This window comes from Phycodurus eques, chromosome 19, assembly GCF_024500275.1.
Source record: "Phycodurus eques isolate BA_2022a chromosome 19, UOR_Pequ_1.1, whole genome shotgun sequence".
NCBI classification, from domain to species: Eukaryota; Metazoa; Chordata; class Actinopteri; order Syngnathiformes; family Syngnathidae; genus Phycodurus; species Phycodurus eques.
Window position 1 is genome coordinate 3,571,336 of NC_084543.1, and position 11,488 is coordinate 3,582,823.

At 40.5% G+C, this 11,488-nt stretch overlaps 1 protein-coding gene across 1 annotated transcript; it reads left to right on the forward strand.

Annotated features, from left to right (window-relative positions):
* The first annotated feature begins 52 nt into the window (after positions 1-52).
* pdpk1b (3-phosphoinositide dependent protein kinase 1b) lies at positions 53-10,918 on the forward strand. The gene is made up of 14 exons (XM_061706811.1): positions 53-250; positions 3,729-3,992; positions 4,129-4,171; positions 4,264-4,401; positions 5,201-5,345; positions 5,423-5,520; positions 5,604-5,679; positions 5,781-5,849; positions 6,668-6,764; positions 6,831-7,004; positions 7,089-7,306; positions 7,717-7,774; positions 7,948-8,100; positions 8,686-10,918. Exons 1-14 carry the CDS (start codon positions 227-229, stop codon positions 8,797-8,799), a joined length of 1,671 nt encoding a protein of 556 aa, XP_061562795.1. The 5' UTR covers positions 53-226; the 3' UTR covers positions 8,800-10,918.
* The last annotated feature ends 570 nt before the right edge of the window (positions 10,919-11,488 follow it).

Sequence of the window (11,488 nt, forward strand, 5' to 3'; positions counted from 1 at the left end):
TTTTTTTTTAAATGTAGTTTTCTGACGTCTGACGAAGCCTTTCCAGTAAACTAAAGTTGGTTGTACTGTAAATGTGGCGAGGGGGGCGGACACAGCGGGACTCTGCTGTCCTGCGGTAACATTGTTGTGGAACGACGTCACAGCTCGAAAATGAAGGCGCAGAGGCAGCCATTACCGGAGCTTCTCTAATTATTTTATTACAAATAAATACTCGCGGAAAACTCCCATGGCAAGAGCTACAAGTCAGCTGGTGAGTGTCGCCACTTCGACACGGAGCACACTACGAAGCCGGCGGGGAGAATGCGGCGTGTGGCGGCTGTTTGACAACAAATAGTTCGCTGGGGCCTTCGTTGGAAGAGCGGTAGCCTAGCCGCGGAGCTCGCTCGGAACGTTTTAAGAGCACATAGCAACGCTAGCTCGGCTAACCCGGGCGAACTCTAGCGAAATTCGCCACAATTGTTCGGCTTTGTTGAACACTTAGTCTGACCGACATGTGTGCTATACTCGAATGGGGTTGCGTTCAATCCCAACCGACACGAAGCTGTTATTTGTTGTACTCTTTCTGCTGCTCTGTATTCGGTTGGCTAATGCTAAGCTAAACAGATTCGCGCTTTTATTTTATCATTTATGTTTTTTATTTTTTATTAATTTTTTTTTTTAAAGGTTACAAACTCTGCTTGTCAATTCGCTGTTGTGCACAAGTCAACGATAACCCATTAACTGTGATTCGGGCTGACAAGGAGCTCAATGAAGATGGAAGTGTGGGTGGGTTGGAGGGGTGTTTTGAAGTTGCCCCTCCGCAACCTGCCGTTCAGCGTTAAGTTTGTTACTCACTGTCAGTCAGTGCGACTTGACAAGACGCTAACGTTAGCTTCGGTTAGCCCCAGAAAGTTCACGCAGGGCCCCGGTGCAGCCGGAATTAGTCCCCTAAAGTGTGTTAGTCATATCTGGCCTCAACTCGCAGACATTACATTGCTGGACGTACGGGGAATGAGTCAGGGGATAGTTGTGCAGCATGGGCCGCGTGAGCGGATGATTTATTTAAAAAAAAAAAAAAAAAAAAGCGAATAAATGGCCACACCTTGGTTGTGAATGAGATAACAGCAAGGCCAATTGAAGTAAGCAACGAACGGAAAGAGACTTGTAAATGTGTTTGTGTGTTATTGTCGGCTCAAAAGGCGAAATTGTTGAAGCGGTTCCAAGCACCAAACGACGCCCTGGAATTTACAACCACGCACTGTTTGTTGTGTCGGGGTGTGAAATTATGTTGATGGCCGGGTTTCGCCCGAATGGAGTGCTTTTCAACCTTTTGACACCTAGTAACGCCTGAGAAAATACTTAATATACAGTAAGTAGACCTAAGCTTTCATCAAAAACGAGGCAGAGGTTGGATTCCTAAAAAGTACACCTGTATTTATTATTGGAAGCCATTGGAACGTTCTTCGCAGTTTGAACACTAACACTGTACTCAAAGATGATTCCATGAAAAAGTATGGCCACGTAAAAGTTAATTAAGAACGACTTAAATATTTAAAACAAACAGGTCTTAAACATTGGCTGCAAATGTACTCTAGAGTTAAATACAACTGAATTGTATTTAAAAATATACTGTACTTAGAAAGTAAAAAATGTGCAGTTCATTAAAAGTATAAAATGTACTTTAAAAAATGTACTTTTATTGGCTAATTTTAAGTTTAAACGGGCAAAAGGCATAGTGACGCGACTTTTTTGAGAGTTGTCGTTCAGCCTACTTTTTGCTGAGACTTGAAGGCAAACTTTGCAGGTACGAGCACCGCATGGTGGCAACGAACTCAACTCACTTCACAACAAGCGGCAGTTTGGCAGATAGTGAACAATTCTTGGGGGGGGGGCTTCTTGCTGTTTTAGTGCCACTCCCCGTTGAAGTTTACCGTCAAACTAAACATAAAGCTGAATCACACAGTGTGTATTTAAAACAACCACAAAACTTTGCCGTATACAAAAGTCTGCTAGCTAAATGCTTACAGACACCATAGACAGACTACGGAATAGCATGTTTCTCTGTGTTATAACCCTTGAAGCAACGGATATCTGGACTCAAAATGGAACATCAACACATTTAGGCAGACAATATAAAAATATTCACGGGCATATATTCTTTATCCCGTGCGAAAAACGACCACTGTGTACACAAGCAGGAGCGGGAATTAAATAAACATGATGCACAAACTATTTCTTTACGTTCTATTTGATTGTTATTGCTGTAATTTTCTATGAAGTACAGTTTTATAGTATGTTGCTTTCCTTAAAAAAAAGCATGTTAAAAAAAATGTTTTTTTTGGGGGGGGGGGCAGATCAATGGCATTTCCATTTCTTTCAATGGGGAAGTATGATTTGAGCTACAAGCATGGCCACAGAGCTAATCAAACTTGTATCTCAAAGCACCACTAAGTTTGATTGTATTGTATGTTTTTGATGTGGCAAATTATATTTAAATTTAAGTCAGTGACTTTTGCGTACGATTAGTGACAGCCTGTGTTCCACTCGTGGTCCTCGTACCACACTTTGAGATTCACTGGCCTAGTATTTTAGCAGTCTTTGTACATTTGTAAACAGAGAGGAGCGCAATCTGTGTCTGTGACTGAGCTAGTTTTTAAAGTTGAAACACAAGGAGGGAGCTTGAGACAACCTCGCTCTGGAGTGGCTCCTTCTGTGCTTATTTTCTTATCTTGTTAGAGACTTTGCCCCGCAAATGGTCTCACTTTAAATTGTGGTAACTGCAGGACTTATACATTTAATTCATTCTGTGACCAAGCCTGTAACTCCCCACTGAAATACAATTAATATGTTCGAGCCCTCCCAAAAAAAAATCACTTTTTTTTTTAGTTTTTTTCAAATAAAGAAAAATAACACCGTATTGTACAAAACGTTAAAGATTGTCGAGAAATAAACTGGCTTTGTAATTATTAATTACATACTGTAGTATTTGTGTGTGGGATATGTGCCGAGTGAGTGACATCAAGAGCTGGAGTGGTTGCGAGTGTTCTCATTTTGTATTTAAGTGCTTTGACTGTTTGTCCTGTTCAATAAACGGCTGAAAGTGCGTTGGCAACTGATATTCATGACTGATGACATGTTCAGAATTCACATAATTACACATACATGTGGTACCTTGACTTATGTTTTTTTTTTAGTTACAAGCCATCGCTTGGTTGATTTTATTTTTTTTATTCCCCCCCCCTTCTTCGTTGCAAGCAAGTTTCAGATACACTGCCACTTGAGTGCAGTGAGAAAAAAACAAGTGAGCAATTGAGGTACTGTACTGCCCTCGCATGTGGGCAAGGAGATCCACAGTCGCCGATACACTTTCAGCTGTTTATCGAACGGGACAAACAGTCAAACGTTACGTAAATACATAATGAGAACACTCACAAGCAGCTATTGAATCCAGATCCTGACGTTACTCCCTTGGGCAAGTACCTTAAAGGCACACATCTAACATATATATTACAATATTACAGTATGTACAGTAATTAAGCTTTATTGACTTATAGTTTTGTTTGGGGGGGCTGAAACGGGGTAATGACATGTCAATTCTATGGAAGAAGGAAAATAAATGTTATACACAAGTCAACTGAGTGACGAGCTTGGTCACGAAAGACATTCAAGTCGTAAGTCAAGGTACCACTGTATTTTGTTTGATTCCACTTGAATCAATGCGCTGACTCATGTTTTCTGTCTTCTTCCAGTATGATGTCGTGCCTATTCAGCCCAGCGTTGTCATTTGTTCCCGCTCGCATCCATCAATGGTAAGGAACCACCCTGACTTAAGCAGCAGCCACTGTCCCGGCATGGAGGGCTCGCCCTCAGAGGCCCGTGCTGTCGGAGCGTCTGCCAGCGGCCAGGGCTCGGGCCTCCGTGCGCAGAAGGTGGCTCAGGCCCCTCAGCCTCGCAAGAAGAAACCAGAGGACTTCAAGTTCGGCAAGATACTGGGAGAGGGCTCCTTCTCGACGGTATATATATGTTTATTTATATATCACACATTCCTCTTCACTTTTTAATTACACTTGGGTAGCTGTTGCTACATGCTAGCATTCCTCTGATCAAGGATGAGTCATCTTGAATTGACAGACCTTCCCCCCCTTTAAGGTTGTCCTAGCAAGAGAGCAGGTAACTGGCAAAGAATATGCAAGTAAGTATTCATGCAAAATACTTTGGTAAATTGCAGCAAATGACTCAAAGTTGACTTGTGTATTCTTACTTGTGTTTTCTCTTGTGTTCAAGTTAAGATATTGGAGAAGCGGCACATCATGAAGCAGAACAAAGCCCAGTATGTAAAACGAGAAAGGGATTTAATGTCAAATCTCGAGCACCCGTTCTTCGTCAAACTCTTCTTCACATTTCAAGATGATGACAAGTTGTGTATCCTTTTCACACGAGTATTATTTGTTAGGGATGCGTCGATACTGCACTTCTGTAGTCGTGGAAACATTCCGATACTACGACACACTGAACAACTTTAGCAGCCTCTCGTATAGTATACAAATCCGTCCTCGCTGAGCGCACGGTGTGCAGATAACAAAGATCCATCCATTTTCTGTACTGTTTATCCAAGCTATTTATTGACAAAACAAATGGAAGTTTCCAGTAAAAGAAAGAGAGAGAATTACACATTCTATATTTAAGCAAACACTAACACAGAATGCGGAGCTAACGAATAGCATCGATGTCGCAGTACAAACGTAAATAATTAATATTCAAACACAGACTGAAACATACAGAAAGATTATTTATCAATACTCACAGGCAGATATTATTTTTACCCTGCCAAAAACATATTACCATAGCTTTGCCGCAATATTCTTATTTGTCTTCAGCAGAGCCACATGTTTTGTGTTTTTCAACAATATTTAATTGCGTGTATACAAGTGTTATATTTCAGTGAAACTTATGCCATGTTAAATAAATTTGTGTTTTGAATCATATTTAATTGAGTGTATGAAAAGTGTTCTTTTATTAAAACACATTTTCATCAAAATTGCTCGACGAAATGGCATTATGAAGTATTGGTACTCTGTATCAGCGAGTATGCAAATGTAAGTACTTGTGCTCGGCCTGAAATAGTGGAATCGGCGTATCCCTAATTGCGTGTTTCGTCTTGATGACTGTGTTTTGCTGTTGACTTTTCTAATAGTTGTCCTCCTTCAACAAGGGTTTTCAGATTTTGGTCTCAGCTACGCAAAGAATGGCGAACTCCTAAAATACATTCGTAAAATTGGTTCATTTGATGAGACCTGCACTAGATTCTATTCAGCGGAAATTGTTAGCGCTCTAGAATACTTGCACAATAAGGGGATTATCCATAGGTATGTATTTAAGGCTTTTATTTATTGATTTTTTCATTGCTTTCCACTCGTGTTATAACCAAAGTGCTTCCTTTCAGAGATCTGAAACCAGAGAATATTCTTTTGAGTGAAGAGATGCACATCCAGATAACAGATTTTGGGACAGCAAAACAATTGTCATCGGACAGCAAACAAGGTCAATTAGTATTTCGTCTGGACGTTTCAGTATAATATTCTCAAAAGTGTCATAAATGTTCCCTTTTTATTCTTCTGTTGCAGCAAGAGCAAACTCCTTTGTCGGAACAGCACAGTATGTTTCTCCGGAGCTCCTAACAGAGAAATCAGCCTGCAAAAGGTAACTGGCTCAGGTCATTATTTAGGGTTGATATAACTTTGTTTTTTGTAAGTGACATTACAGTAGCATTTTTTTATTCCGTCTTGTTGTTGTTTTTTTAGCTCTGACCTCTGGGCATTGGGATGTATTATCTATCAATTGGTGGCTGGTTTACCACCATTCAGAGCTGGGTAAGTACACCATTTTTTTATTTCACGTATTTGTTGTCATGGCAAAAAAGAAACAACAACCTAAAGACAAAACTGGAAAGAATAAAATGTAGTACAGTAAACACCCCTCCATCGCGAGGGTTTTACGTTCCAGACCCCTCGCGAGAAGTGAAAATCCGCAATGTAGAAATACCTATAGAAATATGAAAAAAATGTTGTTTTTTTTTTTTTTTACTTGAAATTCTTGTCTTCAAACACTTTTAAAATACACACACATTTAAACACAGAATAAATTGAGAGAGAAGAGTGCAAGAGCAATGGATTTAAAACAAAATGGCGAAAATTAATGATGTATACTGTACAAAAAATTTTTTGTAGACTCCATGTACTATCAATTGCCGTAACTGGGTTAGAAAAATAAAATAAAAATAGAGGTCTTGCGCAATAATACAAACCATGAAATAACGGGATGGCGAAGCGTGAACGCCAATATAGCAGTAACCCTTGAAAACATGACCAAACAGAGTTCATCAGAGACCTGAATACAATCTTGCAACTCCTTAAAGTAGAAAGTGTCCCAACCACTTCAAATGAGCGAGCACTCTAAAGCGTTACCGTCTTCTTATCAATGTAAAACGCCTGTTGTTGTGGCAACAGAACCAACGGAGGAGAGTGTTGTTCAAACAGAGAGGCTTTGTAAACAATAGCACATTTACTGAACAGAATTTCTTCTCTGTGGCCAAGGTAACAACAGGTCACAGTTGTTAATCAAAATGGAAAATACATGATACATTTGTCAGCAATCATTATATTTTATTTTCCTTTGGTTTTCTTCATAGAAATGAGTACTTAATATTCCAGAAAATAATAAAGCTGGAGTATGAATTCCCAGAGAAATTCTTCCCCAGAGCCAAGGATCTTGTCAAACAGCTTTTGGTAAGTCATTCGATCATAATAGCTTCTAAGAGCAAAAAAATACAAATGTCATATTTTATTTCAAAGTCATTGGACCCTTCAAATCGGATCGGGTGCGACGAGATGGGTGGCTACGACCCTTTGAAACAGCACCCCTTCTTTGACACCATCTCCTGGAGTGACCTGGACATGCAAACGCCCCCCAAGCTCACCCCTTATCTGCCCGCTATGTCTGAGGATGATGAGGACTGCTATGGGAATGTACAATAACGCCTCTTATTTTTGCCCGTTGTTGTTGTCACAATAAAGCTGCGATACTGAATCCCCTGTGATTTGTGCATGTAGTACGACGACCTCCTGAGCCAGTTCAGCAACATGCAGGTGGCCCAGTCCAGCTCGTCACACTCCCTGTCGCCGCACGAGTCGACGCCCCCGCAACGGTCCAGCAGCAACATCGAGCAATACATCCACGACCTGGACAACAACTCCTTTGAGCTCGACCTGCAGTTTACCGATGAGGAGAAGCTTTTGTTGCTGGACAAACAAACCTCTGGAAATCCTTGGTAAGTCTTGACCGTGTTCAGTCTTTGAATGCACACGCTATCCTACTTGAGAACATTCCGACGTCCAAACAGACTGCCGTGTTAGTTAAAAATGTTGTCTGCAAAAAAGTGACACCCCCCTTGCCTATTTGCGGTTAGCTGTCCATTAATTCACTTATTCGTTTCGGTAACCCACCACGATGCACCCAGTAACAACAACAACAAAAAGCATATTTAATAATGATTGTAAAAATGGCAAAATAAAGAATAATATATGAACAGCCTTGAGGAACTGAACTTGTTCGTAAGTAGGGTAGCGCCTATAAAGTGTCAGTTCAGTGTCATAACAGTTTGAGTGCTACTCATGTTGTTTAATGTCACTAATATGTAGGTGCTGTTTTTTTTAAATTTTTTTATTCTAATTTACACAGGCACCAGTTTGTCGAAAATAACCTTATTTTAAAAATGGGTCCAGTGGACAAACGAAAGGTGAGTCCTTTGTTTTGTGTTTTACAGTGCATCTAAGCCAGTGCCGTGAATTACATTTTCCCTCAGCTAGTTAACATAAAAACAAGTCTGTTTTGAAATTGTTACCATCAGCAGCTTTTCCAACAAGGTCTCTTTTTATAGTGGAGCTGGACTGAAACCTATGTCCGTTGCAGGGTCTGTTTGCCCGACGGAGACAGCTGCTCCTTACTGAAGGACCACACCTGTACTATGTGGATCCTGTCAACAAGGTCCTGAAAGGAGAAATCCCTTGGTCACTAGAATTACGCCCTGAGGCCAAGAACTTCAAAACCTTCTTTGTTCACACGGTACACACAACTACTTCTAGTCTTTTTTTCCCCCCTTTTTTGCTCTGTATCATATTTTTTTCTGTAGAGCTTCTCTCTTCATATTTCTAATTAGGGATGTGCCGATACCACATTTTTTCACACGCGTACAAATACAATTGACTCGCCGATTTAGAGTGCCGATGCTTGTTAATGCCATTATGTTTTACAATTGGCATGATTTATTTTATTTTTTTTTCATTTTAGAGGTGGAACAACTAATCGACTATTTTGCTCTTCGATGAATCCTCTAAAAAAACTTGTTTAACTTAAAATTGTCCGAATCCTCGAAATAATCGGTGCTTGGCGGTCGGCGCCTGAGAAGTTCATCATCCATTTTGCAGAGCAGAATTTTCAGTCGCCTTAAAAGTCTTTTCATCCGTGTCTTTAAAGTATGTCCCCACAACACACATCTTTACCCGTAAGGTACTGTATTTGTCAGGCTTAAAATGTGGTATCAGCGGGTACAATATCGGATTATTTTAACGTGTACCGATACTGGTATCGCCATCAGTGTGTCCCTAAATTCTAAGGACCTGTTTTTTCTGTTGCTTGGTGTCATTTCAGCCTAACCGAACATACTATTTGATGGACCCTAGCGGAAATGCTGACAGATGGTGCAAGAAGATCCAAGAAGTGTGGAGAAAGATCTATCAAAGACACCAAAATCCCGGCCTATAGGAGCGCTTCCACTTCCTCCTGTTGCCGGCCCTCTTTTAGCTCTGAGGCCAATCACTGAGCAGAGTAACGCCCTCTTTAGTGCCCTTCATCACCGCAGTGTAAACAAACTTTACAGACGCTGGCATCTAGACCTTGTTTGTTTTACTGAGTAGAATCATGGGGGAAAATACAACTTTGGATTCAGGGTTGCTTTGCTTCTTCTTTGTGCTCCGTGTGAGGCTTCTGTTGCAATTCTCCCATGTACGGATGTTAAAGAATACCCCCAAGCACATCTGCTTATTTTTATTTTTATTTTTTTGTACATTCTCGACGGAAGGTGACAGAGGCAAGCTTGGGGAAACGCGAGGGCTTTCTCTCTAAATTCCAAGGACTGGTTTCCTGCGATACCGTAACACAAAATATTGATTTATGTGAATCACAGAGTGTAATTCAACCATATCCTAAATCCGCGTCCTATGTGCAAGCTGTAGACAGCCCCCTTGTCTAGTGCATATAGTCAGTCCATAGATGTACCATATACTGTACCCTCGATTCAGTCTCGCGCATTTACCAAACTCAAATGTATTTTTGTAAGAGCCCATGTATTTCCACAGTATCTGAGTTGTTTTCTTAAATCTAGTGGTACTTGCTTATCGCGGTCCAATCAGATTCTCAGTGGGTCTAAGTGCGCGCCTTCCATAGCCGTTTCCAAGGAGGCGGGTAAACATGCCACTAGCTTGTACTTCCTAATCATAATCATAAACTCGCTTACCGTTTCCTGCATGGCCAGTTGTGTAGCGCAGCCTTGTTCCTCTCCCCTTAGGGCACTGGTGATATTACAGTAGTTTATTCAAGTTTTGAAAAAGGTGGGTATTTTTTTGAATGCATTGGCAACCATAGCAAATGTTACTGGATGATTTGGCTGTTCTGTTCTGTTCACTTTGCTATTTCTTTGTGATGTGAATGTCTTCTTTTTTTGTGTGTGGGATAATTTGCTCATCTTCAGTGCATCCTGTTGAAATATGAAAAATCCTACGTGCTGACCAGAAAATCCTCACCAACAGAGATATGATACATTATACTGTCGTTCTTTGAAGCAATCACAGGTTTCTCTCCTTGAGCCAGATGACTGGCTCAACCTTTTTTTTTTTTTTCCCATCCACACGTTTGGCCCCATTGGAACTTAAATTGATTCATCCGAAGCTCCCTTTTTTGTATTTTTATTTTTGACCGATTGCCTTCAGCTTCTTTTTTTTTTTTTTATTATTTGATTTTATTTCCCCCCCAAAGGCCCTCCTCCTTTTGGCTGAGTCTGTGTGCAGTGTGTGACTGGAAAATAGGTGAAATAGGACCCTGGGAGCCTGGGGGCTCTGTGTGCAAGGATATCTTTATCTGATCCAAATAAGCGATAAAATAATTGCTGTATCTGTCTGTAAAAGAGTGGAGGAAACACTCCAGAAGTGTTGGCCTCCTTCGCACGGAGATTTTGTCAAAATCAAATAGATAGCGGTCGGTTACATTGTGTATGGAACACTCTACCTGGCTTGTAACTGACGAGAACTGTGATGTACAGATATTGTATTATTAAAATCTGAAGCAAGTAATGCAACGATACTAGGATACAGTTTTTGTATTTTTATTCTTGTATAAGGTTATTAGAGGGCTATTGTTTAGCCTCTAGTTCATTCTGTGTTATTTAAATTCTAATATATGAATCATATTTGGATTGAAGTCATGTTCAGGGGCCATGTTGTGTATGTTTTGAGATGTAAAGCCTTTGAATGTGAATAATTATTGTAAACTATAATATTTTACAGCTTTTTTCTTACTATATCATACATTTTCTATTTGCTCAGTGATTTAATCATGTTCTGATGATAATTTAATGAATCTTGTTCATCCTCTCTCTGATTATTTGTTCGCTAGGTCAGTTGATGTTGAATGACGACTCCCCCCCCCCACCCCCACCCCCCCACTTTAATGCTTGGTAGTCCAGAAATTAAAGCATGTAGGGAATTGAGGCATACGAAGAAAGCCACGTGTCCTGTCTTCTGTTAAGTAGCAGTCATGACATGGGAAAAGATGCAGCGTTTCACTGGCAATGGCTTCTCACCTCCTGCAGCATGTAAATAAAGTATCAGCCCACCATCTGTGTATTTTGTCTTGTTCAAATTACTACGTTTGAGCATTCAGATTAAGGTCCGTGTACTAGTACACTACTGCAAAAGAGTATTGATTTGATAGTTGATATCCAACTCGTGGACTTTTGAGTTGTACACTACTTGTACTAGAAGTGTTTGATGCGTTACATCGAGTAGTGCACTGTTCGCTTCGCTCGTTAACACGTAGTTGTCCTACTTGTGAGTTGAGGTCAAAGAGGATACTAGTACGTTTTCCAAAGACACCGAATAAAGGCTGAAAACGACTTGCCATGAAGCCATTTTGAGCCTTTATTCGCAGTACGCAGGGAATTGCGTTCATAATTCAGCACACTAGCAGTAAGATATCGACTACATTTGATATCGTAGTGTGCTGAAACTGAACATCAATGCACTAGTAGGATATGTTTAAGCATTTATGGAATTCTCGAACTCGTGACAAAGACTTAAATAGCTTTCCATAGTACACGGTTGAATGTTGTAGCGTGTAGAGCAAAATGATAATGACGCTCCCCGGGTTTCGTGTGTCCCTTACTTCAGAGATGTCGCGA